Below are 27,693 nucleotides of genomic sequence, written 5' to 3' on the forward strand. Positions count from 1 at the left end.
GTGCTGATGGAATGAGCCACTCTTCAGTGGTGTCCATGAGCAAGGCACTCCTCTCCCTGCGATGAGAGACAACCCTGAGCAGACGCAGTACAATGACGTCACACGACACCAGCGCGTTTGAATTGGTGGTGGTGGTGGTGGTAGGGGGTCGTCTTCGTGCTGCACTCAGGTATGCGCAGCCAATAGGAGCACCGGGGGCGTGGCCGGCGGTGGAGAGGCGGTCCGCCCGGGCTCCGATACAGCACACCTTCAGATGGAGATAAAGTGTCAAAAGCAGTCAATCAGCCGATCGTGAACAGTGTCTCGACAGCGGATTCAGAGGTGTTTCCTCGGGGGGACAGGTGACCCACGCTCAGCCGCTTCGACGTCCATAGGTGGAAATTACTGTTGCTTCACCTCCGTAACAAGACAACTACATGCCTTTCGATTTGATGATCTAAGCCCGGTCCACCAAGATGGAAAATGCGCACACTAAATCTGCGACTGAAGTTCTAGACCACTTCGGGGTGAACGAGAACACCGGGCTGACTCTGGAACAAGTCAAAGTACATTTTGAAAAATATGGACCGAACGGTGAGTAGTTTTATGCCTCTTAAGTTCAGTTCCGAGGTGGCGCTGCGCGTTCCAGTCTGCCTCGAGTCATCTGAGCAGGAAATCCAACTGCCGCTACATGTCAGGCTGTTGCAAACAAACCGTACGCGTAAAACCCCCAAAACGTTAAACCTAATTCCCCTCTGGCGCACAGTAAGTGGTAATGTGTTACCCTCATCAATGCAAATGCCTGATATTGAATTGTCCGTGCACGTCACACAAGAAAAAGTTGAGATTGAGGCAAATTTAAAACAATGTTTGAAATTATATATATATATATATATATTATATACACAGGTCAGCGCTCACGTTAGTTTTATTTAAAAAACGGTCCCAAGAGGCAGCCATTCCACTTCTGCTTAAACAGAAGTTTAGCAAAAGAAGATACATTTTTAATGACTAAAGACCCAGTCGTACAAGTGCGCGCGCGCGCGAGGACATGCGTAACTGACAGACGGGATCATGAAGGCCAGAGAAGACACGCTGGAGTTGAACAAGAACCAGCCGAGATAATAAAAGGGAAAAACTTGTACAACCTGTTTCCACTTTCAGTAGTTGTTCTGTCAGATTTACTTTACAGTTCAGGTTACAAGATAACACTTGTGTGCATGCACGTGGAATTGAAGGCTTGGAAAGCGCAGGGCTGGGGTGTGTTACTGGTGAAAATGCAGTTGGTGTACTACAGTTTTAAGCATCTCTGACACCCTGCTGGTTTTTCTGATCACTTCTGGAGCTTGGACTTGATGGGGCCACACCTTTCCCTCCTTGGTCCTTCATTTGCATGTGTGGCCAAACTGTGGAGCAGAGGGGCACATTGTGCCAGGCAAACAGTGGCCCTTTTGTTGGAGCCAGCCACGCCATCCGGAGGACTGTGATGACTTCATGGAAAGAAGCAAAGTCTTAGCGCAGATAACATCTTTCACTTTTAGCTGTGAACTTCCTGTCGTGTGTGAGTGCACTAAAGATAAACTTAGCACGGAGGGCCTTCTTTTTTGTTTAATCGGTCTGCTTTTGTCGCACTCCTCCGTTATGGCCATTTTTGGCAAAACAAGTGTTGAAAAGTCATGGAAAATATTGCTAGATTGGTTTGTGTTTACATTTGGAGCACATGTAAGTGCAGAGCAGTGCACAAATGGCTGCTTCCCCTAAATGCCAAAAACCACAGCCTTGTCAGTTAGTGTGAGCCCCTGTGCTTCGCTCCAGTGGAGCCCTTTCACATCTCTTTGCAGGTGGTTTGCTTAACTCACATACACTGAAATGAGTGCACAGTAATAGCAGGACAGTATTAGTGTCTGCAAGATCATTAACATGTCCTCTTGCTAAATTTACAGAATAACACATACTGTTTAGCGCCATGTTGGGAGAGAAAGAGTTCAAGAGGTGGAACTGACGTGATGAGCAGTTGGCACTCCGTTTGCTTACTGGGGACACTGACGCGGGCTTTGGGGGATCAAATTTGACTCAAACATCACACTCTTCTCAGACTCAGGGTTTATTTTCTCTAGGACTGATGAGTGTGATGACTGCTGTTTTCATAGCTATCAAAATGACTAGAGTGTGTCTGTCCTCATTAAATCTACAGGTATTTCAGAAAGTGATGAATCACCAGAGCCTTTTATTCTTGTATTAGCATATATGACATTTTCTTTGCAAACGGAGCTCAGCTGGTTCACTTCATTGATCCTTTAATAATGGGAAGTTTTATTTACTATTATTTTTAAGAAGGGGTGGTTGACCTTTTACACATGACCTTGGTCTGTACTCTGCAGATTTTTGCCTGGATTGGCTCAGTTAGATTCCTTAAAATGGAGGATTCTGTCTTGATACCCAGGATTTCTTCTTTCTGAATAGAACTTTGTGTTGGGAAAATGGGACATCCATGATAAATCATTTGGACTGCAGGTTAGGAGGAAGTAAAGGCAGCCTCTGAGGCACATTTCCTGTCCATTCTTTTACTTTTCAACTGTCAACAAGCACCTGGGATCGGTGTAATGGTGAAATCACATGACCCTTCCTTCTCTGTGCTGTCATGGCTTGGACTGTTTGATGTACATACCTGTGTCTCATACATGACCCAATTTTAAAGGCACGGGGAATGAAAGAGTCAACTTACAGTTGGTTAAGATTTACATTCAGAAAATACAAAAGCTTTTATCCCCATCAGAACGACCAATCTAATGAACTTCGATGAGCCTCTGGTGACATTCATCATGCCTATTAATAAGACATCCGTATTTATTTCCTAGAGAAGGAATGTTGCCGTAGTAGCAGCTAGAACAAACTTTGCTTTTGATTGCTGACCTGAAGAGATGACCTAATGTGAAAAACCTGATTTATGATTACAAATGCCTGCTTTAGAAACATGCTTACTGTTAATATTCTTGTCCTTCAACATGACTTGAAAGCAGCTCAAATTACTCACCCCTGCAATGCAAGGACTTCTCCTTTGCGCTAACACAACAGTGTTATGAGTTGTCAGCCGCGGTTGCCATTTTTCACCCAACTATGAGGAAATTGTCAAGTTGAGACTTAAAACTTTGCCCCTGCAGAGCTGCATGGACCAAAGTTGTACAGAAGTCATTTGAAAGTTGTTTCCCAGTCCTGTTGGTCTCTACCTGCTTGTTGTCTTCAAACAGAGCTGCAATACACTTTCAGCATGTCAGCAGACTTGCTGGCCTCCCTCCCACCTCTGCACCTGTCACTCATCATCGTGCCCTGATGGCGAGATGCTGTTGAGTCGCTAGGATCTGCTGCCCCTGTGACCACAGCCTGCAACTTCGGCGTACTCACTCAGAGGATTTTTTGTTTACAGAGAGCATCTGATGCATGCTTAGCAGAAGTGATAGCTTAAATATAAGCACTGAGAGATGAGCTGTGTGTTCACAGAAGTAAGCCACAAAATAAAAAGTATTTTATTAGTTTCTGAGTCAACACTAGAAAATTCTTGTGTTTATCTTTGAGGGATGAACTTGCTAAAACCAAGAGAAGATGCTGCACTGTCTGATGGGATCAAAGACATATTTTCTATGTTAGGTGCATGTATTTTGAAGTATCTCTACATAGAGGACAAAGAAGATGCACCGATTTTTAGATTTTGTAGTTTTACGATCAAAGACGTTTGAGTATTGCACAGAGAAGACTTGATGCATGTGTAACATCCTTTTCTCTGCAGAAGAACTCTGCCTTGAACAGTGTCTAATGCTTCTGCTCTCAGATCAGTTAAAAAGAACCATGCCTGCTATTTGATTGGACACGTGTTGCTCCAGTTATAGAGCCCAGAATAAGGCTTATAAATAATGTGGTGGCCTCGCACCTATCCCAGCGTGCCATTAATGGGATTGATGAGGATTTTTCCCTGAGTTCGGGTCCCTTCTTGGTTGCTGGTGTGTTGGGATGTTTAAAAAAAGTCTTGTGGTGCAGCAGAGAGACAGCTGAAAACTCTGAAAACCTCATGCACGTTGTGCTCGGGTGATAGGCCCCTTTTTTCACTTATCTAGATGGTGGTGAAGGCACTCGGCACATGTAGTATGGCCAGCTCTACTGTAAAAGACGCATTTCTTTTATGCTGTCGAGCTTGTGATTGTGTGTGGAAATGTTTGTGAGGAACATTTAATCTGCTAAGCTTTTTAATTTATTTTTACAGTAGTTGCTATGGCAGATGCCATGCATGCTGTGGCAGGATGAATGATGCTGCCGTTTAATTTGAGCACATATGCTATCATGAGCCACATCCTGAGGAAAAATTCCCTATCTTTTTCCCCGACCCTTGCTACAGATGCCAGAAAAAGTCCAACCAAAAGGAGCCTGCAACTCTTTATTTTCTGTCTTAATTGGCACAAAAAGATCTCAGGTTTGAATTTGCTTCTTAGACATGACAGCAGTGTCAAAAAGAGCTTATCTCCAAACAGCCATTGATGGCTGAAGAAATCTTGGCTTGAGAGAATTCATCTGGACTTATTTATTTTTTCACAGATGTTTCTGTGTATAACAGTATATAACTCTGTAATTTCCACCAGTTAATTTAGAAATGAAGAAGCTCTTGATGAGTTGAAACAGGAGTCCAGTTGAATTCTCTTAAGCCAAGATTCTCTGGAACTCATCATTTCTCTCGTCTTGCTGAAATAAATTGATTATTTTTGTTCTTTACAAATTCACATTTTGAATCAGGTCAAATCACACCTGTAAATTTTCCCGTGTAGGACAAATAAAGGAATCTGAATCTGTAGATCAGTATGGGCTTGGTATGGACAGTAGACAGTAATATGGACATTTACCTAAAATTTCTTTGCCAGTGTAGCCTGAGGCTAGTCATGCAGAAGACGTAAACACATTTACTGTTGGACAAAACAACTAGTCACTTCTTAGTCTGAGAGCAACACAACTAAAACGATGTGTGAAATTCAGAACGATCATGTCATACATCATTAAATATATTTGGTTTACCACAACTTGCCAATTTGTTTACAAATGAGCTAAAATAATAAGGCAAACATTGGTAAGTTTAAAAGAAGAGTTACTGTAGCTGTGAAGCTCATAAAGATATCACATTTTTCATATCCTTCAGTCTCTAAGGCCACTTGATATACTTAGAGACAGAGATAGCAACAGGATATGAGACTGATCCGCATTAAAATTAGTTTTTGTTTCATACATACATACATTCACATACATTCAGAGGGTTTAAGAGAATACATTAGAAAGGTAAGAGTACCTTAAGAAAGGTAACGAACACAGTAAGCAAGGGTTCATCATGAGGTGTTGCTCAATTTTGGTTTTAAAGTTTTTCCACAGAATTAGATGATTTGGCTTTTCTATAACCTGAAGATGAATCGATCAAGTTTCCATGGCGTGTTCATGTAGGATATAAAGCATTTCTGCCAAATGGGACAGTCCAGTTCAACTCACTTTTACGTTTATGTTGTAATTTTATTTCTAATTTATTCTATATTTATGTATATATGCTTATAATGCTTATAATATGTATATATTATATTATGTATATATTATATATATGCTTATAATATATGCTGTATATATGCTTATAACATTCTAATCTATCTGTATTTATTTTTTTCTGTCTCTTTACTCTGCATTCGCTGCTACTATAATTCAATTTCCCCACGGGGATGAATAAAGTCCATCTTAATCTTAATCTTAATCTTAATATGATACAGAACCTTAGGGGTGTGTATGCCAGATGGCAATAGCAGTGTCAGATATAATATATTAACATGTGTGTAGCATTTCCTCTCTTTGTGTTTCTACAAACAACAGTTGAAAAAAACAATGTTGCATTAGAAAGGTGAATTTCTGTTGACAAATCAATGGATTGCAGAGAATTTTGTTGGGGCCCTAATAGCATGTAGCACAAAGGCCAAAGTACAGAGAGTGTTTTGGGAACCTTGTGGTCTTCAGTAGAACATGAGAACCTGAGCTGACAATCCAAGCACATCCAAAACTCAACTTGAAACAGATTGTTGCTGGTTTTGTGATGTTCTGCTCACCTGTGGTCAGGCTGTGTGCTAACAATGTGTTGACATTGTGCATTTTGGCATTAAGTGAAGTCCTTTCCGATTGCGTAATTATTTATTCTTGGCAATTGCTGAAAGCTAGAGTTCTGTCTTATCTTGTTGAAAATGTTTTTTTTTTCCCCAAAGAGATCGATGAGCCAGATCACCATGGAAATGGATTAAAACTTTCTTGTGTTTGTACTTTACACTAGTTTGGCACTGAACTTGAGCTTATTAATAGTGCTTAACTGCACCCAGATGTGATGTTTACTGGGGGTCTCAGTATTCTGGCCTGTAATTTGTTAGAGGAAAGGTGAAAGAGGAGCGTTGACAGACAGTTTGCAGAGCAGGCAGACACAAGACCAGCTTCATGCTTTTTTCTTCACAGAAAGACAGAAAATAGCTCCCTGCTGTTGTTGGCAACAGACTCCAGGAAGTGTCTCCCCTCTGCTTGCTTTTCCGCTGTGCGTAAACAATCTCTTTTATTCATTGTCTGGGTCAGGAGGAGGGGAAGGTACTGAAGGGACAGAGAGAAAATAAAAAGAGAGAGAGCGCGGGGAGTGAAGTCAGTACTCGGGAATGTGCCTGGGCAAGCCTAGGGTTGCACAGCCCAGATGACTGTTAGGGAATCCTTGGCAGAGGGAAGCCGGGAACCCCGCTCAACACCTTCAGCCCTCTGATTCCCTCCCCTCTCTCTTCCCTCCTTCCCCCTTCGTCTCACTTTGGGCTGTCTTTGTCTCTGGCACTAGCAGCAGCCAGCCTGTCTGCCACGAAAAACATTACGCAACCATGGAGGTGCAGTAATGGGGAAACAGGCTTATGTCAGACTGGTGGAGCATGGAAAACAGCAGAACCCATTTCTCCACATTTGTGCTGCTAGTGGCAAGAGTGCAGCCAAGAGTCTTCCCCTCCCTCGGTGCGTTCAGCAGTATCCTCCTTGAGCTCTAAAAAGCCTCCAGACAACAAGTTTGAATAGCAATTTAGAGTCACGCATTGGTTATTATTATACAGGCCAGAGATGGAAGTCTTCCTATAGATTCTCCTCTGAAATAAGCAGTCAGTGCACATGGCTCAGTATTTCTGCCCTGTTTATGCAGCCACCAGTGGCCATTCAGTCATCCATCCAGCCATTCAGTCATCCATCCAGCCATTCATTCATTCATTCATTCATTCATTCATCCAGCCATTCATTCATCCATCCAGCCAGCCATCCATCTTCTTATAACCACTGCTCACACATTGTCAGGGTCAGTAGACATCATCATAGGACATAAACACGCACGCGTACACACAGAGATTAGGGAAAACAGATTGTACATGTTGAACAAGGTATAGCCTCCATGTTCACTGTACAGGAGAAGAATTGTATTAGAACTCACAAACATCAGCTTTGTCTTCGAAGCATTTGATTTGGATAAAACAGATGGCAGAAGCCTTGTTCTGACAGAGAAAACAAACTAAATGAATGGGCAGGACTCCATATCAGCTGTTTTAAGGCCACATATGGGTTTCTTTCCTTAAACATAAGGAGTGAATATTTTTACTAACAGAAAATTCAAGGCTACTTTTGGTCTTTCATGGACAAAAACAATTCTGCACAATTTGAAGCCATAGATTGATTCCAGAAGGCATCATGTTGTGAAGTAATTTCTCTTTCCAGCAGCAGCATGTGCATAGGGAGTGCTTGAGTGTTTTTTTTAAATGTTTTTGGAAAGAGGCTGCGGGTTCACAGCCCTCCCTCACTCTCCACAGTCACGTTTGATACTCGTGTCGGGCCAGTCTAGTCAGATTATTCAGAGGAACACGAGGTTTCCATCCCCCTTTGCGTAGCCACTTTTCCAAAGAAAGAAAGTGAGATCGAACAGAATGGCGTTCCAAATTGAGTTGAAAATCTGCTGGTCCGGAGGATTTGGGTCTATGTGAATGGGGGATTCACAAACATGGTGATTAAGCATGTCTGTGTCACTGACACTGATCAGCAGTACTTGTCAACCTGAGAGTTTTAAAAATATAACTGATGTGTTTTCTACTCACGCCAGTGACTCATGTGTTCAGTGGATGTTGCATTCTTGCAATCTAATCAGTGGTGATGAGGAACTTCAATGAAGAGGAGAGACAAAGGCCACTTCCCCAAAGTGAAGTTTGGAAATGCCACATGAGCAATGGCAACATGCTGTCAAATTAAGGAGAAGATTTTACTGTTTCTGTGGTATGCTGTTGTTGGGGCTTTTCTGACTCAAGATGAAGTCCAAACAGTTCAGAAGAAGACCCATCATCTGCTCAGAAAGGGCATATTTATTATTTTCATTCTTTAATCGCTTAATCACTTTTCAGTTCTTAAAAGATATGAGGGACGAACAACTATATTCTCACCTTAGATGCCAGAATGTATAAATGGTTCTGCTTCCTTGCTTTACAAAATTGTCTGCAGTCCATTGATTTGTCAACATTCTGCACTGCGGTGCAATTGTGCACTCCAACGAGGGAATGTTACATTTACTTTAGCTGTTGTGCTCAAAATGACTGTTAATATCATGTTTGTTAATCAGGTTTACCATATTTTTTATTGCATTAAATACAGTGAATATAATACAGTAAATGTCTATAGTTATATTGAATCTGGTGTAAGTCAGACACTGTAATGGAGCTCAAAGTCAGTTTGTCTTAATCAGGTGTTTTGCTTTTCTTTGCCTTTCTCCATTCTCTCTGTGCTGTCCACCGCTGCCAATCTGATTACTCTACCACCGCCCTGGTGTTGGATCTGTAGAGCTGCCAGCAGAAGAAGGTAAATATTTATTTTTCCAGTCCCCCCCCCCACTTGAGGTAATGTCTTGAGCAGGAGCTTTCCTCCTTCTGAACCTTGCAAATATACACTGCTGCAGCGTTCCGCCCTTCTTCTCTGTAAACACAGAGTGCACCACTCTTGTTTCAGGCTTCCACGTGTGTGACGTGTTTTTGTCTGTTTCAGGGAAATCCTTGTGGGAGTTGGTAGTGGAGCAGTTTGAAGACCTCTTGGTCAGAATCCTGCTGCTGGCTGCCTGTGTTTCCTTCGTAAGTATGACCCAGTTGATTAAACACAGGTTTCCGGCACCCGTGTTTGATTTAAGTGTTGATTATTAAATCTACACCAGTGGCTATGTGAGTTTCAGGTATGATATTTGAAACTAATATAACCCGATATTCACCTCTGTTACCCATGGAGAGCATTTTGCCCTCTCCATTTATCTACTGGTCCCATTTCTTGTGGAATTGTTTTTTTCTGGCATTTCCTCTCTGTGATGATGTGTTTTGAGGTGGGTTGGAAATGGAGCCATCAATCATATGACCCAGGTTGCAGTCTGCTGTTGTTAAATGATCTAGGGGGGAGGGGGAATCCTGACTGCATAAAAGCAATTACTGTTGCTATTCGTGAAAGTAGGAAAATTTATTCAGAATATAGCTGACATGGAGCCAATCTCCCACACAGTGCTCTTTTTCCTTATGTAATCTGGACTTGCCTCAAAGGCTGTGTTTAATGGAGGCCTGTACTGCTGCTGCATACATGATCCACAGTGGAGCCCGAGTTTGTTGTAGCTGATGTGGCTGCATTCCATTATGTCAAGGTAATATCTCAGGAAACCCAGAAGGGAATTTCTCCCAGTCGATACGTGCAGAATTAATAACAAGGGGCAGCATGGTGCCACAGTCACACAGCTGTTCCCTGTGGCATTCTCCTATACATGGGGTACCTCAGCCAGTCCAAAGGCTCTCCTAAAGTGAAGTGAATTTTAATCGTGGGATTCATTTGGCTGCTACTTTGAATTAATTCAAATTTGCTTGATCAAACCTGACTGCTTTTGCATAAGAGTCTTTCTGCACTTGCTGCAGCTGCAAGGCGTAGATTCCCAGCAATAATTGTGTGTTTATTTGTTAGTGTTTATTTGTTAGATGATATAAAATGGAGCTCCATCTATTCTATGGGAAACTAATAGGTGACATGTTGAGTGTGAGCAGAACATTGCTGCAGAGAGTTTTTAAATTTCCCCCCAAAATCTATGGATTCTCTGTGTTGTGTCCTCACAACTCTCTCCAAACAAGTGAAATGTTCTTATTGAGACAGCTGCCTGCAGCAGCAGAGAAGATCTGGATGATGTGGAATGATGGGGTAGCGACCCTGTTCAGACCAATGGAAATCCTCTCAGGCCTCCACAGTTTTTAGATCACCAACATCAGATCATGAATTGTAAAGCTGTACTATAAATCATCATCTGTTTAGGACTTCCTTAAATGTCTGAGCTTGTGCGATCTGTCACTAGTGCAGAATTCCTTAGTGCTCATCTTGCGCTCTTTATATACGGTAACTATAAAAAAGAAAAGGTTATCTTAAACATTATCCTGCTAGATTTCAGAGAGATTTGGGGAAAAGGTGGTGTTCTGGCTGAGGAAGAAAACATTTTAATGCAAATCTGAATTAAATCAACTAATAATTTTCCATTTGACAGAAAATTATTCCATAAGTAAAGACATTAGGCAAATATTTACAATTTTGTGTCATTCCTTAAACATTCATGTAAATGAGAAAATTCCAGTTTGCCTACTGTGTTTATTCTTTTTCAGGTCCGTCAGGCCTTCAGCCCAATACCATCCTGGAAAGAGCACAGAATTTCAAACCTTATGTAAACTTTGAGTTGTGTTTGATTTTCACATCACCAGACCTGTGTGCAGCAGACAAACTGTGCTCCTGGGCGCCATAAAAATGATGGCTGAAATAGACATAATTCTGTTTTCCCCGTGATCAAATATTTTAGAAATAATTCGTTTTTATCGCTGTGGATGTCACCTGCTGCAGACAACCCAACTGATGACATTATCAGATGTAATTTCATGTTGTCCAACAGGGGTGTTTGCTATTTGTGGAGGTCAGAAGCTCACTATAGCTTATACATCCTTTACAAGCTTTAGTGTGTTTGACAGGACAGAGGCGGGACAGAGCTGGTCTCTTGTAAACAGCAAGTATGTCTCAGGATGTCGAATCATGTCCTGACTGGCAAATGTCTTATCAACTTCACTGTTGTTAAATCAATTACGGATGAAATTGCCCTTTAATATTATCAAAGACGACACAATAAAACAACACTGTAAACGCTGTTCTAGTGGTCAGCTGATCCTTAATCATGTAGGGTCGCTAGGGTTGTGGACATTTCCAATATCTGAAAAAAATGTTTACCTTTAGTTGTCCTTTTCATTCATCCAGGTGTTGGCTCTGTTTGAGGAAGGAGAGGAAACGACCACCGCCTTTGTTGAGCCTATTGTCATTCTCCTCATCCTCATCGCTAATGCTGTTATCGGTGTCTGGCAGGTGAGATGCTCTTCATTCCGTAGCTCTAAAGTGTACACCCTCCCCTCCATGAGGGGTTACCATGGTTACAAAGGGCTGAAGACCATTGCAGTGGAAATATTATCCATATTGATCAGCCAACTTATATGGAGTAAAACTTCACCATGATACAGTGTCAGAATATGTGCTCTGTTCTCTCTGGAAGTGCCCATGGGTCAATCAAAGTGGTTTGATGGTGCATGGATATTAAAGCTTACATTCATAGTGTGTTTCTGGACTCAAACGGTGTTTCCCCACTGCTTACTTTTTTCTGTGTCTCTGCAGGAGCGGAATGCTGAGAACGCCATCGAGGCCCTGAAGGAGTATGAACCAGAAATGGGAAAAGTGTATCGTATGAATCGCAAGGCCGTCCAGAGAATCAAAGCTCGAGACATCGTTCCCGGAGACATCGTGGAGGTGGCAGGTAAGGCTACCCTGTCTGACACCTTCACAGTGCTGTCATTGATCTGCCTGCCTTTTACTGCCACTGTGCCCAGAAAAACACATTCACGTAGCCTTTGCCACTTACTTACAAATCTGGAAACTCAGTTGGAATATCTCGAACCTGATTACATAAGAGTCTTGTGCAGGCGCCAGGGCCACTGCCCAGTTTTGTCTGTTTGTGTGTGTGAGGCTCTTTGTAAGTGGTTGCGGTTATTCTTCATATTTGAAACCCGGTTTAATTTTCCACCTCCTTCCCTCCTCTTCCCACTGGTTTCCATGCTCTCAGTCTCACCACCTGGATGCCACTGGATGTTTGTCAGCTCCATGCTCACACTCCCCCTTGTTACATTCACACACACAGTTCCCCGGCTGTAAACTCGCCCATGTGTGGGCAGCTTTGTCTAAAAATAGAGTGGTTGTCACTCTGGCTTCAGAACATCTGGAACGCGCGGCAGCAAGGCGATGGCTTTGCGATATTGCAGAAGCATTTAAATGGATCATGCTGATTCCAGCGGGGTGTGTGTGTGTGTGTGTGTGTGTGTGTGTGTGTGTGTGTGTGTGTGTGTGTGTGTGTGTGTGTGTGTGTGTGTGTGTGTGAAGGGTCAATGTTAATTTGTGACGAGAATCACTTGCAGATGTGTCTTAACCTGGCTGCCATCCTTCAAAGGTCATTCTTCCTTCACTTTCATGTGCTCAGATCCTACCATTTTTGCCCATACACGTTAAGCTAATGGGCAAGTATGCATTTGTGGGCTAATGGGTAGCTCATCCCTGGACTTCTGACTTGTTCCAGCTGGTGTCCTCAATCACACATGCACACAGACAAGCCCACACAGGTGGCAGGGCAGAAAAATTCTTCGTCTGCCACACAGTTGCTGTTGATACCAGCAGCATCACCACTGTCACCATCCATGTTGAGTGTGACTCGTCTTTATTATGCTGCTGAAATGACCGTGCTGAGCACACAGACTACTCAAATGAAACAATTTAACAACTGATGATAGGGTTGCTGAATTGAAAAGTGTGTAATCTAGAATCCGTCTCTGGTTTTCCTTTTTGAAACTAATCAACAATAAATGGGTTTTAGAGGCAATCACCATGTTTAGACTGTTCAGCTTTGCCACACTACAGTTCTTCATATGGTCTTTCCTCTGCCTTGAATAGTGACGGTAAGATACTGTGTCTCTCTCAAGGGGACCTATGAAAAATTAGTGACACTGTAGGACCACCATCCTAAACACGGAGAGAGATAGGAGCCACAGAACAAAATATAAATAATATTATTATAGCTTTTTTTTAGTTGAGATGCGAGCTGCTTCACCCTCTCTTCTTACCTAAAAAAAAAAAAAATCAGTGTCACAGATGTTCATGTACACTTCACTGTGGCTGTTCCATACATCTTGATGAAGTAAAATGAACAAAACTGAGATATGGGAAAAGGACACTACATGCCTTTGAAGAGGGAAGAAAACAGAGAAATATATTTTCTCGCATTTCCATGACTGGTGCCTGCAGGCTGTCTTGTAGCTACAGTGTTTGGCTTTGGTCGGGGTTTTCGCCTTCATTTGAACTTTCCTCATTTGAAAAAAGTGCCTGCAGTAGTCTGGCTGTCAGGAACTCCTGAGAGTTTACTCAGAAACTGAAGGGATGGAAACCACCTCAAAGCCATTCCTAAAAAAACAGTCACAGCTATCCTGCACGTGAACCAGCTCCTCTCTGCCAGGATATTATGCAATACAGTTGATCTTAAGAGACCAGCTATACCAAGTGGAAGAACTTTGGCTGCCAAAGTCTGTTGTTTTTTCACTGATTCAGAGGATGTAGATATTTGAAAAAGGTAATTTTCAAAAAAGTATATTTGAAATGATATTCAAGATAAAAGACAAGCCAATGTGGCAGTATGAGAATGTGAAACTTTCCTCCAGTAGATGGAAATTGTCTGTGGGAGGCCAAGTGGAGGTTTGCTAGGGGAGCAGGAATCTGTAGGTAGGTGTTTTGGAGAAGTCTATCTTCTCTGCCGTTGGCCAGCAAATCCCAGCGATCTCCCACACAAACACATCATGCACTTCTCTCCCCCTCTGCCTCCCCGACTTGTGTTTTCCCACAAACTCTCGATATCAGAATATGAAAGGTGAACTGTTGACATGTAATTACGGACTATTGAGCGTCACGCGGTTGTGTAAGAAAAAGGACCGTGAAACGTCCCACTAAAGAGAAAATCTCAAGTTGAATGGAGACATGTAAAGAGACTCTACAAAAGCACATGAGCATGAATATGCTGTCATTGGTTCCTCTTCCCTTCTCGTACCACCTGTTGAAAGTCCAGGATTTATTCATTTTGTTGGTTGGTAATACATGACGTTACAGTTGTTGACATATTGCCATGGCAAAAATGTAAATGGCTGATAAAACATAGTTTATTCTTATTCTTGAGGAGCAGAGACATCACCCACTTGTGTGTAATGAGATGTAACGAGCCATTATCTCCAAGTCATTCTGAAAGCATTCCCAATAAATATCAGGCGTTACCAAAAAAGAAATCAGTTTGGTTTCAGGCTTGGATATACAGTATATCTGCTCTTACTCTGAAGTATGACTTTATTATTCTGGCTTAATAGGAAGTTTAGAAGTCCATACTGGATTAAATAAAGGCTCTTATAATGTGGGCTTATTTTCTAGGTTGTGTTCACAAAACAACATATGGTTGAGACAGTTGGACACAAGTTAGTGATAGGAAGGGAAAGCTACTTATTTTAATATGAAAATGTGACTTATAGTCACCTGTCCAGTTGTACTAACAAAATAACTCTCCTGTGGTGTTCAACACATAGAGAATGTGTTTTATTAAAGTTAAATGTTCAGATTCTCTCGAGAGTCTTTATCAAACATAATGACTCTCAAACATTCCCAGCTGGAGGGTGTTTGCAACAGCAGGCTGGTTATGCCACTGTTTTTTCCTATCTTTTAGTTGGGGACAAGGTACCAGCAGACATCAGAGTGACCTCTATCAAGTCCACCACACTTCGTGTGGACCAGTCCATCCTCACAGGTATCACACACCATAAAGTCCTGCCTCCAAGGTTTGGTCTGATGCACCTTTGTTGCGCGTAATGAAAGTTTCCCCTGGTCGAGAATGTGTGTGAAGATATTTTCACCGGCCCAATTGAAAGCTGTCTTTGATCCAATATTGAGCCCTTAACATAGCGAACGCCTGCTCTTGTTTGCCTTAAGGGGAGTCTGTGTCTGTCATCAAACACACCGACCCTGTTCCTGATCCAAGGGCTGTCAACCAAGACAAAAAGAACATGTTGTTTTCTGTGAGTACCCTCCTCAGCTTTTCTAAAACCATTGTAGGTAAAAGTTTACTGCCTTGGTTTGAATTAGCTCTGTTGGAACTCAAAGATAAAATATCAGAGTTAAAGGAAGTTAAAGCTCATCTTATGCTAAAATAGTGTGGTAAAAACACATTACATGTGAGCGTAAAGGGTTGCCAAGTTTATCTGAAGACAGGAGAAGACATTAGCTACAGTGATTTAAGCTGTGGTTGTTAGTGGTAACGATATCTGCACATCTCTGCAAATGCATGCGCCGTCTGACCAAGGTGTCGGTGTATGAATCAGGAGGGATCTTTTAGGCTTCTTTTTGCCTTTGAAATCATCAATCATTCATCAGAAAGTTCATTTCTCCTCTCCTCAGCATGTCCCTCTCTGTTTACAGGGCACCAACATTTCTGCCGGTCGTGCCATAGGTGTTGTCGTGGCTACCGGCGTTGCCACTGAGATCGGTAAGATTCGTAATCAGATGGCAGCAACGGAACAAGAGAAAACACCGCTGCAGCAGAAGCTGGATGAGTTTGGGCAGCAGCTCTCCAAGGTCATCTCCCTAATCTGCGTGGCCGTCTGGGTCATCAACATTGGCCACTTTGGTGACCCAGTCCACGGCGGCTCCTGGGTCAAAGGGGCCATCTATTACTTTAAGATAGCAGTGGCACTAGCTGTGGCCGCCATACCAGAGGGTCTTCCTGCTGTCATTACCACCTGCCTGGCCCTCGGCACACGTCGCATGGCCAAGAAGAATGCCATTGTTCGCAGCCTGCCATCCGTAGAGACCTTGGGCTGTACATCTGTCATTTGTTCTGATAAGACCGGAACCCTCACCACCAACCAGATGTCTGTGTGCAGAGTAAGTGACCATCAGGCAGATGTGGGTTCAATTAGCTCACAGTCATTCATCTGAAATTCCATAAGCCCCACTTGTTGTGTGATTTCTTTTAAAGGTTCCTTAAGGACTTTTAGAACAACGTCACGGACCAAAAGTGATAGAAAGAATCAGTATCCAAATGTTTCTTTATACATGCACACAGTTCTTACCCATAGCTATTCAGCAGTAGTTCTGCTGCACATAGCCTCGCCCTTCCTTTTGTGTGTTATTGAATGTGTGTGTGTGTTTTGGTGCTCGTGTCATTGCCCTAGTCGTGCTGCACATATTGTGTAAATGTCAACAGCTACAGTAGGATAGTCTTGGCAGTGGTGCAGATTAGTCGGTGTTCTCTTCATTGTGGGCTGATGGCTGAACAGCCTGATTATATATTGATATATCTGCTGCAAGTGTGATTATGACTTTGTCAATTTAAAGCCATTAAATCGGTCATATGTCATGATAAGGAATCCAGGAGGAATCTAGACTGGCTGTATAACAATCTTTTTAAGCAGTTTTTATGATTGCGGTTCTGTCTTGAAGGGCGATAAGAGCTCAGACATTCTGCTGCTCTCACCTAGACAAATTTCATGTCTGCTCTGTTTTTCCCACATCTTTGTGTTTCATGGGGTCACTGGTTGACTGACTTAACCCTTTGTTGTTTGCTCTGGTTCTCTGTGACTTTCTGGTTTTCTGGGCGAGTCTTTAAATATGGCTTATCCATCTTTTCCTTGGACCTGTTTCTTGTCTGCAGCCCTGATAGCATGACTCCCTAACCTCACTGGCTGTCCCTTCATCCGCAGGATTTCCAGGGAATCCCCGCTGCATCCTGACACAGGGCTTTCCCTTTTTGTTTCTCCTCAACACACGTGGCCGGACAGACACGCAGCAGTGCACAAGCTCGGCAGCAGACTTGTGCTGTTACCACTAAGTCAAATGGCTCACTCTGGGTCTCATTTTCTTGGAGACCTGGGTTGTTCAAAAACCAAAAAATGCTTTATTTGCTTTAGTTTGATGGAACTTATCACCATGACATAATGAAATTATAGCAATTAACAAGGTTTTAGGTTGACTTTTAAACTTCAGGCTTCGCTGCCAGAGTCCAAATAAGGAAATCAACTCATATTTGTCCTCCTTCATTTAATCAACTAAGAACATTTGAGCCACTGTCTGCAGGCGGAGCCAGTAGTCGGTCTCTTTGTTTAATATTCAAGTCATTAGCCTTAATGATCATGTCCCTGTTGTGAGTGGTTTTTCACAAACTGTCACTACATGGAAATAGTGTACTTCGCTGACAGACTGCAGTCTGATCAAACAGCTCAGTACTGACTAAAACTTTCTGAGACTGATCAGAAAAGGGCCATGTTTGTTGCCCTCAAATAGTGCTTTGGTTACCGGAAGAACCAAAGATGTTCTCACTGAAGCTCCAGTTCGGCAGAGGTCAGAGTCGTGATGTATTATTTCTATTGCTTTTCTTTTATTCCAGACTCGACTACATCAGTAGATTAAATGAATCAACTCCTGTTGCTGTTAAATTGTTGGGAGTTAATCACTCCATTAAAAGGCTCAAACATATCCTTTAGGCCCAACTGTGAGAGCAACACGAGCTGCCGCTCAGCTGGAATCCACTATTGATTTTGTGTTCCTTTTTTGAAATTTGTTGGTCTCTCACCAGAACACCCCCCCCCCCCTACACACACACACACACACGTACATGGGTGTTTTTTTTCCTGAATCAGTCAGATTTAATGGGGTCACCAAGGCTCAGATGGAATTAAGGCAGCTTGTCAGAATATTTTTTTCTGTGCTGAGTGTGTGTGTTTGTGTTGCGCCAAATCCAAATGTAAAGTTATTAGAAAAGCAGAGTATTAACAAAGCGAAGGAGGTAAAGTGCACAGTATCATGATCTGTTGTGGCGCAGCAGTGGGTGGGGCTTCTGGGGGGGGGGGGGGGGGGTTGCTGACACATGCTTTGTTTTCTTTGAGTGACTGAAGTTTTTCATCCAAATGTGATTCTGTGTTTTTTAAATGTTAAAGAATGAAAAAATGTGCAGCTCACGCTTGGTTTTAGTGGGTAGGAAAAAAATGACGCTTTTACTCCTTTGCAGTTCTCCCTCCTGTTTACAGCCTCTATCAGGGTTTCATGAGGCTTTACGGCCTTTTATTCATCCTGAGCAAATCTTGTGTGGAGAAATACTAGCTCCTTTGTTATCCATATCCTGTTCTTTAGTATTTACACAAGCCTTCTGTTTGTCTGGGGTGTGTTTTGACAATACAGGGCCGTGTGTGAAGTGGAAGCTCAAACCATTATGGCAGCAAATCACTTTTGACTGTTCACGGTAGTGACGAGAATGACAAAGGTTTTATGTTACTTCATTCTGCTGAAGGATATGCAAGCATAATAGCTTTTTATCTAATACAAATGCCTTTATGAAGCTCTGATCTATGGTTAATGTTGTCATGAATGAATGACTTCATTGATTTCCTGTGTTCATCATTGGAATCACATTCAGACTGAGGCTGTTGGAGATACAGTATAAGTAGAAATTCTAATAATGTTAAGCAATATAAGTCAAGAGGTTCATTGGGATGCAGCAGTCCAGCTACCAGTGAATGAAACCACTGAAGAGGGAAATCACCACTGTTTAAAGTGCTTGCCTGTTTTTACAGCAAGAATAATATTTTCCCCATAAATGGAGAGAGGAGATTAATAAATATGTACATTAAACCTGTAACATTCCATACAATATTGACTAATGAATAGTTTATTGCCTCTTGCTGTTTTTCTCTTTTCTCCAGATGTTCATCTTGGATAAAGCAGAACTGTCCAACTGCACCCTCCACGAGTTTTCTATAACGGGTTCTACGTATGCCCCCGAGGGACAAATGTGAGTATCTATGCTGGCATGCGAATGTCAGATGACTTTTCTCAATCTCCCAGAGCATCCTATGTTGAGCACATGTTCAATTCTGCTGTATTTCCTCACTGATTTAATAAAAAATTCAAACCAACAAATTCAGCAGAGCAATAACCAAAGTCATGTCAATTCATTTCACGTGTTTGCGGAGGAACATCAGTAGGTGGCTGATTTATTAGGTGGGAGACTGCCGCTGCAGGTCATTCTTTGTGTGTTGTTCGCTGAGCACAGTGTTCTGTTTGAACCTGCCCATAACTGTGTGGTGAGTGTGGATTATTGAGTGGGAGCTTCACTAGCAACGGTTTTGCTTTCTCCTGGGAGAAGATCCATGGTTGTCATGCAATCAGAGCATCTTTTCAGGAGCATGAACACGCACGTGCATGGCCCTCTGCTGCTCCAACACCATGGGTTCAGTCACATTTGGAATCCTGAACCACTGGTTGTCTTTCATGCTCATGAATATTAACAAAGTTGCGGTGCAATGTTCCTTCCCTGTATAAAGCAGTTGCGTGTAACCTTCCCTTATGCTGTATCTTCATTCCAGACTGAAAGGAGACAGACCCGTCCAATGTGGAGACTATGACGGCCTTGTAGAACTGGCCACTATTTGTTCCATGTGCAACGATTCTTCGCTGGACTACAATGAGGTCATTTACAAGTGCAGTCATCAATATGTTTCTATGCAAGCTAAACAGTCCTGCAGCAAACACAGCTCCGTGTAGCTTCAGTCTCTTAGCACTGACAACAAAAGTGTCCCTTTCTTCTGCGGTGGAGCTAATTTTACTCCGATGGTTTGTGTTCTTCTCTGATTTGGATTGCTTTTCACACCTCTTTGTCATCACTATGGTATCATGGTAAACACGCCGAGGAGAGGGAGAGGGAGAGTGTGAGAAAGGATCTTCCCAAGTCCCAGACTAATTGTTCCTGTTCTGTAGATGACCTTTTTTCCTTTGCGAGTTGGTCTATTTTTGAGTGAAGAGCCAGAATGTGAGAACAAGTATTAGAATTGGTAGGGCATGAGGCAAGAAACACCTGGGTTTATAATATAGTTTTATTGGTGAAGGAAGGGGGTAGTGGGGGGGGGTATTTGGTTGTAACTCTTTTTGAAACCAGGAAACTGTTAAGGAGCACTTTGTGATGCATCTCATTTCTCTTCTAGACCAAAGGAGTTTATGAGAAGGTGGGAGAGGCCACGGAGACTGCTCTTATTACCTTAGTGGAGAAGATGAACGTCTTTAAGACTGACCTGTCTGGACTAAGTAAAGTGGAACGTGCTGGTTGCTGCAATTCGGTGGGCAATTGAAGAGATGTACTTTTTATATTATTCTTCACCAACTGGTCCTGCTTTTATTTGAGCCACATTAGTTTCGAATGGCACACCCACTTCAGAAAGTTCTAGCAAAAATATTATGCTTTGGACAGTTATTTAAGACTTATTTATTGTAAATTGGGTGAAGCTAATCAATTTAAACATGAACAACGGGGTAACTTGTTAGCTTAGCAACAACCAAAGCTGCTGAAATAGTTTGGTAGAGATCATTATAATTTTTTTTAAATATAGGAAGTGGCTTCTTTTTTTTTTCTTGAAAAAGAATCTTGGCTTGAGTGCTTGACACAACACAGTTTGGTTTAACTATAATTTTCCTGCCCTCATGCAATTATCGGAAATAATAATTACAACCAAACCCTTTTGAATCTGTCATTCCTACTATTTGTAGAACAACCCTGCTTAACTGTACTCTGCAGGACCTCACCATTACCAGCTTTGATTTGAATATTAAATTCACAAACCAGCTGGTCACAGTAGTGATGACATCGTAATGTATATGACTGTAGTACAATGAAAAAAAGGTTCATTTACCTTGTGAAGACGCTGCTATTGCCTGGTTTGACAGTAAAGTGGTCAGTTCACCGCACATTCTGCGCATCAGCGACATCTGCTGGCAGTTAGACTTTTATTTAATCCCTAAAAATGAATACAGATTCTGAATTCCTGATTTAATGCAGAATTTTAGATTGTACTCCTGTTATCAATTCTTTTTTTTTAATGCATCAGGTGATCAAGCTGTTGATGAAGAAGGACTTCACCCTTGAGTTCTCTCGCGACCGGAAGTCAATGTCGGTCTACTGCACCTCCACCAAGCTGGGCTCTCAGAGCAAGATGTTTGTTAAGGTGATGTTGACACACGTAGCCATGCACATGCACACCAGTCTGTTTTCATTGCTGAGTCTTTTTCACAGGGTGCTCCAGAGAGTGTTATTGAGCGATGTCAGTACCTGCGGGTGGGGAAAGCAAAGGTAATGATGACGCCTGGCATGCGAGACCAGCTGATGTCAAAGATCAGGGAGTGGGGGACGGGCAGGGACACCTTACGCTGTCTGGCACTGGCCACACATGACAATCCACCACGCAAGGAGGACATGGACTTGGAAAATTCCAGCAAATTTGTGCAGTATGAGGTAAGAACACACAGCAAAGGTCACAACATGTTGCAGCATGCTAGCTTACTTAAACTGCCTCTGATGTTGGTGACAGCGCAGGAAGAGAGAGGGTTTTTTAGGACTTAATCGCTGTCTTTGAAAAGAGTTTATACAAGTACTTCTGTTTGCTTATTCTGCACAGTTGGGTCTGACATTTGTTGGCTGCGTTGGTATGCTGGACCCGCCCAGGAAGGAGGTGATCGGTTCAGTGAAGCTGTGTAGTGAAGCAGGCATACGCGTCATCATGATCACAGGGGACAACAAGGGCACAGCGGTGGCCATCTGCAAGCGCATTGGCATCTTTGGCGAGGATGATGACGTCACGGGGAAGGCCTACACGGGGCGTGAATTTGATGATCTCCCTGCCGACTCCCAGAGGGAAGCAGTGAAGAGGGCACGGTGCTTTGCTCGTGTTGAGCCGGCTCACAAGTCCAAGATCGTTGCATACTTGCAGTCATTTGAAGAGATTACTGCCATGGTAAGGAAAAACAACTCTTTTGTTCCTTTACTGTACAATAATTTTACAACAGAGGATCCTTACTTGAATTCAAATGCTAAAAAGTGCAAAAGCCTTGTTCCTCCTTGGCTGAGGCGTGTCATGTTTCAGGTCTTTCTAGGGCTGCTCGCTGAAGACTCTTCACAACAGCAAACGATTTGTCAACACATTTTTAGTGCTTGCAATTTATAGTCTGACCACAAAACGAGTTTCAAGAGCACAGTACTTAGGTTAAGGGGTTGAATTCTGTAAATGAAACCATTTTAGCTGGCAGGAATATTTAGTAAAAAAGACAGTGGTTGCCACCACAGTCAAAGACCAAAGTAAACGAAAATGTTAGAAAGATCTGAAATATCTCTTACCTTGCAGACAGGAGATGGCGTTAATGATGCCCCGGCTCTGAAGAAAGCGGAGATTGGGATCGCCATGGGCTCCGGTACAGCGGTGGCCAAGTCGGCGTCAGAGATGGTGCTGTCAGATGACAACTTCTCCACCATCGTAGCTGCTGTGGAGGAGGGCAGGGCCATCTACAACAACATGAAGCAGTTCATCAGATACCTCATCTCCTCCAACGTGGGAGAGGTTGTCTGGTGAGGAAGCCATGCCCACTCACATCAAACCCACGTGTGGGACTCGCCTAACTGATTGTCCTGTCTGCATCCAGTATCTTCCTGACGGCCATCTTGGGTCTCCCTGAGGCTTTAATTCCAGTCCAGCTGCTGTGGGTTAATCTGGTAACAGATGGTCTCCCTGCCACTGCTCTGGGATTCAACCCTCCAGACCTGGACATCATGGACAAACCTCCCAGGAACCCAAAAGAGCCTCTTATTTCTGGCTGGCTTTTCTTCAGATATTTGGCCATTGGAGGTACCTGAAACGGCACTGAAACTATACCTGAATATACATCAGGCTGTGCAGTGAAGGGCTGATGGTTTCCGCTGAAATGATTGATGTAATGATTTAAACACATCTGTCATATTTACTGTAGGATACGTGGGTCTCGGAACAGTCGGAGCAGCCACATGGTGGTACCTGTTTGACAACGAGGGGCCCCAAGTGTCGTTTCACCAGCTCGTACGTTTATAAAAATCTGTTGTCCCAAGAGTGTACCTCTTCATGTTCTTTGCTGCAAACAGCCCTGTTTGGTCCCAGCAGAGCCTAAAATAGACAAAATAATTTGACCCCTGTGGGTGAACTCTGAAGAAGCCAGAGTTCTACAGCTGTTCCCCCATCAGATCTGAGCTCTGCTGAGTCACAGAAGATCAGCTGATGTCCCACGCACACGTTCATTCTCACGTGCCTTTCTTCACAGAGACACTTCATGCAGTGTACCGAGCAAAACCCGATGTTCCAGAACTTAGACTGTGAGGTGTTTGAGTCCCGTTACCCGACCACCATGGCTCTGTCTGTGCTGGTTACCATTGAAATGTTCAATGCGCTCAACAGGTCAGTGTCATGCTGTCAGGCATGTTATTAAATAAAAAAGTGTGATGCACCTCAGAAGGAAACTAAGTTTAAAAAAAAAGAAAAGATCCATATGTACCAAATTTAGCAAAATGTTTCAGTTCTTTAAATATATAAAAGGAACAATGGTATGAAGGTCCTTGTGGATTTGCCAGAGTAGTCCAGGCAGTAGTTCTGTTTGTCTGGGAGCTCCTTCAGAAATGGATAAAGTCATTAGGAAAGAATGTCAGCAAAAATGATGGTTCAAAACAAGAGCGGTCATGTCACATGGTTACATGGTCAGTATCCATTCAAGGAGGGAGACTTCTGATCCTTTTTATATCTAGATCTTTCTTCAGATGGAATTTCATGCTGATGAATTCTATTAGACTGTCTGGATCCTGACAGGATGTGTTCTGTGTAATCTACGACTGTCACGCAAAACCTAAATTTGTATGTCACTGTTTCTGACTGCCAGCCTGTCTGAGAACCAGTCCCTGCTCAGGATGCCTCCCTGGGTCAACATCTGGTTGCTGGGAGCAATCATCCTCTCCCTCTCCCTCCACTTCCTGATCCTCTATGTGGAGCCTCTGCCAGTGAGTATCTCTGAGTGGCAGGTTGGATCTTCAGAACGCACTGATCACTGAAATGTGTCTGATCACAGTGAATATCTCTTTGCCCTTCAGCTGATCTTCCAGGTAACCCCCCTGCGCTGGTCCCAGTGGATTGTGGTGCTGAAAATTTCATTCCCAGTGATCCTCCTGGATGAGGTGCTGAAATATATTTCCAGGAATCACCTTGAAGGTATGTTTAGAAAGACACTTGAGCATTCAAAATGAGACTTCTTGAAGTTACTGATGACTCTCCTCTGCTGTTTTTCTCTCCTACTTATCTAAATCAGCCTAAATATTTTTTATCTCACCCTCTGTGAAAAGGTACTCTGTTTGATCTCTTCCTGTTTCCTTTTCTTTCCTTTTTAGCATCTATTGACACTAGAGCTAGTTTCACACTCTACATTATATTTCTCTATGTGTGTGTTCAACAGTTGACGAAGAGCAGAAATATCGGAAGAGAAGGCAGCTGAACTAAGACCTCTCCTACAACACACTTGCACACTTCCCTTTGCCGAGCTTTAGGATCCCTTTTTCTCCCCCGTCCTCCTCCCCCCTCTCCTGCACGACATGCAGACCGCTGCTAAAAAAAAAAAAAAGAGCAATGGTGTGCTGCAGAGCAAGAGAGCACATGTGTTAGCGCCAGCACAGCTTTGTACACAGGTGTGTGTGTGCGTGTGTGTGTGCGCGCGTGTAAACAGCCAGGTAAAACTGCTTTTTAACAATTTCTGCTCTATGTGTTTAAGGGTTTTTTGTTTGCCTGTACAGTGCATCATGGTGGTGTATCTGTACTTAGGAGAGAAAAAAGGTTGAATAAGTACAGGGTTCTAGTAGAGCAAGTACCAGTATACATGCTGGTGTGAGAAGCTCAGAGAAAGAAAGATGACATCATCCATCAGGGTCAGTGCACAGAGCCCCAGACGTGGAGGGATTACCCTGACTGCAGCTCTGCTGAAACAGTGTCAACATTATCTCCAATCCTTCATTAGGCTTCTTCCTCATCTTTACATGTACAAAGTTTACCTTGTGTTTTAGTCGTCATTCAAAGGTGTGAATAGCTTTACGCTTCTCAAAACTGCATAGCTGAGATTAACCTCCTTACAATCTTAATAATAAAAAAATGTTAAAAACATCTGACATTAATCAAACCAGCATTTCAGTAGCTGTCTGAGAAACAAGTCTGCTGTCCATCTGCTGTGCTGCCAGTGACGGTTTATCTATAGGACTTCTACATTAAGGACCTTGCTGATGACGTGGACAGTTCCTCTGCCACTTAGCTGCTGCCATCTTCTGCTTCATCATTTTCCAGTCTGTTCTATTGTGATTGCGAAGAACAGTTATAGGTTTGATTGTATAGCTGATTGAAACCTAACTGGCTGGAAAAATAAGACTTGACCCAACATTAGGAACTAACTACATTCATCAAAAGATGTTGGGGTAATAAATTAAAATAACAGCATTGTTTGGGTTGCTGTACTGCACTCTAGCATTAGAGGGCACTTTTATCAGAAGGTACATTGAAAGGAAAAGGTCGCAATGCAGTTGATCTTTTTTCATTTATTTGAGTCATGGATTCATTTGCACAGCCTCATGGATTCCCATAGGTGTTAAAGTAAATTGGTAAAGCCTGCCTGATCATCTCAGTCTCTCCTGCCTCTTTAACACACCAAATGTCATTATTCATGCCTTACACACGCCACTGCTCCTCTGCATTAGCCCAAACAAATGTGATCCGACTGAAATTCAACCACCTGTCACCATATTTAGTCCCTCCAGGTTGAAGAGTCTGAATGTCTGCCTGTTTAATGAGAGATTCCATCTTGTGCATTGCTCACTTGGCTGCTCCTGTTCACTCAGTGCTTTAGCGATACATTTTCTTCTTATTTGATTTTTATTCTGTTTTCAGTGACTCAATAGTGATATATTTGACTGAAGGTGCTCGCAGGGTTTGGATTGTCTTAATCAAGGTCTTGTGTTGGACTCAGGTGCTCTGTGGACTCAGTCAGTTCTATTTTTGGTGTTGTGGTGCTCGCATGTTGAACAGAGGAGAATGTGCACCTATTAAATCTCGCTGCACCCATAGATCAGGCCCCGCTCTAGTTTTTAATGGTTAAAACTGGCTTGTGCTTATACCAACAATTTTTCCCCCCCCCCGTTTTAATCGAAAATGCGTTGATGAGGAAAGCATCCCACGTATTCCATTGAATGTTTTTTTTTTCTTCTTTGAATAATATAACTGGGTGTTATTCTACTTATATTTTGACTTATATTTTCCCATCCTCTGGTCTATAGAGCAGTATGAAACCTGTACTCGTTCTTGCCCCGTCCTGGTTCCACATGCTCTCCGTGGTTGTTTAAGTCCATTAAAATCTGCCATTGCCACAGCAGCTCCAGAATATTTACAGCTGGAGGGCTCCTTCTTTAAGAGCAAAAGCAGCATTTTATCTCGGCTACATTGTGGCTCTGTTTGGACTGCTGGACATCACTCGGTGTTCAGTGGCATCTTCATTTTGCCACCACAAGAATGCGACGGCCTCTCATCCTGCAACATGCTGGACCTGCATCCGGCAAGCACCGTGGGTCTGAAACAGCCTTGTTATTTACTACTGAATCCTCAACTCTGTACAGATGAGAAAAGGATTGCATGGAACATTGTTACTGTAATAATAACCTATATAGTATGTAATATTTAATTTTCTGATAAGATACATTGATTAAACAAAGATTTGCAAGAAAGCTTTTTTTGAGCACATATCTAAGGATTCAATTTTAAGTTTTGCAGAATAGAAAAGGTTTCTTTATTGTTCCAATTTTACAGTTTCTGGGGGGTTTGTGTCTTTTACTGTAAAGTAACAACATTATGTTTAAGATTGACAGAATCATCTTAATTAGTGGCAAAGATGCTGATCATTTCAGTGATGCTTAACCAGTGTGACATTTCTTGAATGAACTGTGTGCCGTATACACTGATAAGCAGTGGTGAATCCTGGGTTATGAAGTTTAATGACTGTATGTCGAAGGGCTTGGTTTTGATGCGTACTCTAGAGACCTGTGACAATCTATCTGGTTGAGGTGTTCCTCCACCTCTTCAAATAAACAACTATCTGACCAAGAGTTCCATTTTTCTTCGTGAGTACCTGAACATTAACAGTCTCTACAGCCTGAGTTGCACCTCTGAGAAATTCAAAGGATTCTCTGTATTGCCTTGTTAATATTAAATGTAGACACATAATTTTATAAATTACAATGATGTGGAAATAAAGATAATTTATCTTGTTATTTATTCAAAATTGTTTTCTTTTCATGTGCCATTTTTAACTGTTAGTTTTTTGATTTCTCTGTGATGACCAACTGTCATGATCTGGTGTCCAAATATATTACTTCAAAACCCTTCAAACAAATATGCAAAACAGAATGAGTCTTTTACCAGCTACTAATCCTCAGCCACCACTCACCAGTATTCCTCCTTTTAAAAAAAAATTATGCATGAGAGTAAACCTTTCCATAATGGCAATTTATTTTTTGGGTTTTTGCTATTATATTATTATTGTTTTATTGTTATTAATATTATATTATTATTAATATTGTTATTATTATTATTAGTAGTAGTAGTATTGCTATTAGTAGTATTATTGTTGTTATTATTA

The 27,693-nt window shown here is 42.3% G+C and overlaps 1 protein-coding gene across 2 annotated transcripts; it reads left to right on the top strand.

The window, feature by feature from the left end:
* Window positions 1-215: 215 nt before the first annotated feature.
* Window positions 216-27,329, top strand: atp2a3 (ATPase sarcoplasmic/endoplasmic reticulum Ca2+ transporting 3). Of its 2 annotated transcripts, XM_029848040.1 has the most exons (22): window positions 456-573; window positions 8,869-8,886; window positions 9,070-9,152; window positions 11,335-11,439; window positions 11,743-11,881; window positions 14,870-14,950; window positions 15,133-15,218; window positions 15,619-16,083; window positions 18,897-18,985; window positions 19,560-19,662; window positions 20,175-20,306; window positions 21,072-21,188; window positions 21,257-21,475; window positions 21,639-21,974; window positions 22,362-22,582; window positions 22,657-22,859; window positions 22,981-23,066; window positions 23,305-23,438; window positions 23,914-24,031; window positions 24,122-24,239; window positions 24,337-24,370; window positions 24,481-27,329. In XM_029848040.1, exons 1-21 carry the CDS (start codon window positions 456-458, stop codon window positions 24,339-24,341), a joined length of 2,976 nt encoding a protein of 991 aa, XP_029703900.1. In that variant the 3' UTR covers window positions 24,342-24,370; window positions 24,481-27,329. The 2 variants fall into 2 exon arrangements, with proteins under 2 accessions (XP_029703899.1, XP_029703900.1); XM_029848039.1 differs by lacking the exon at window positions 24,337-24,370 and having other exon boundaries at window positions 216-573.
* The last annotated feature ends 364 nt before the right edge of the window (window positions 27,330-27,693 follow it).

Source organism: Takifugu rubripes, chromosome 15, assembly GCF_901000725.2.
Source record: "Takifugu rubripes chromosome 15, fTakRub1.2, whole genome shotgun sequence".
Lineage (NCBI taxonomy): Eukaryota > Metazoa > Chordata > Actinopteri > Tetraodontiformes > Tetraodontidae > Takifugu > Takifugu rubripes.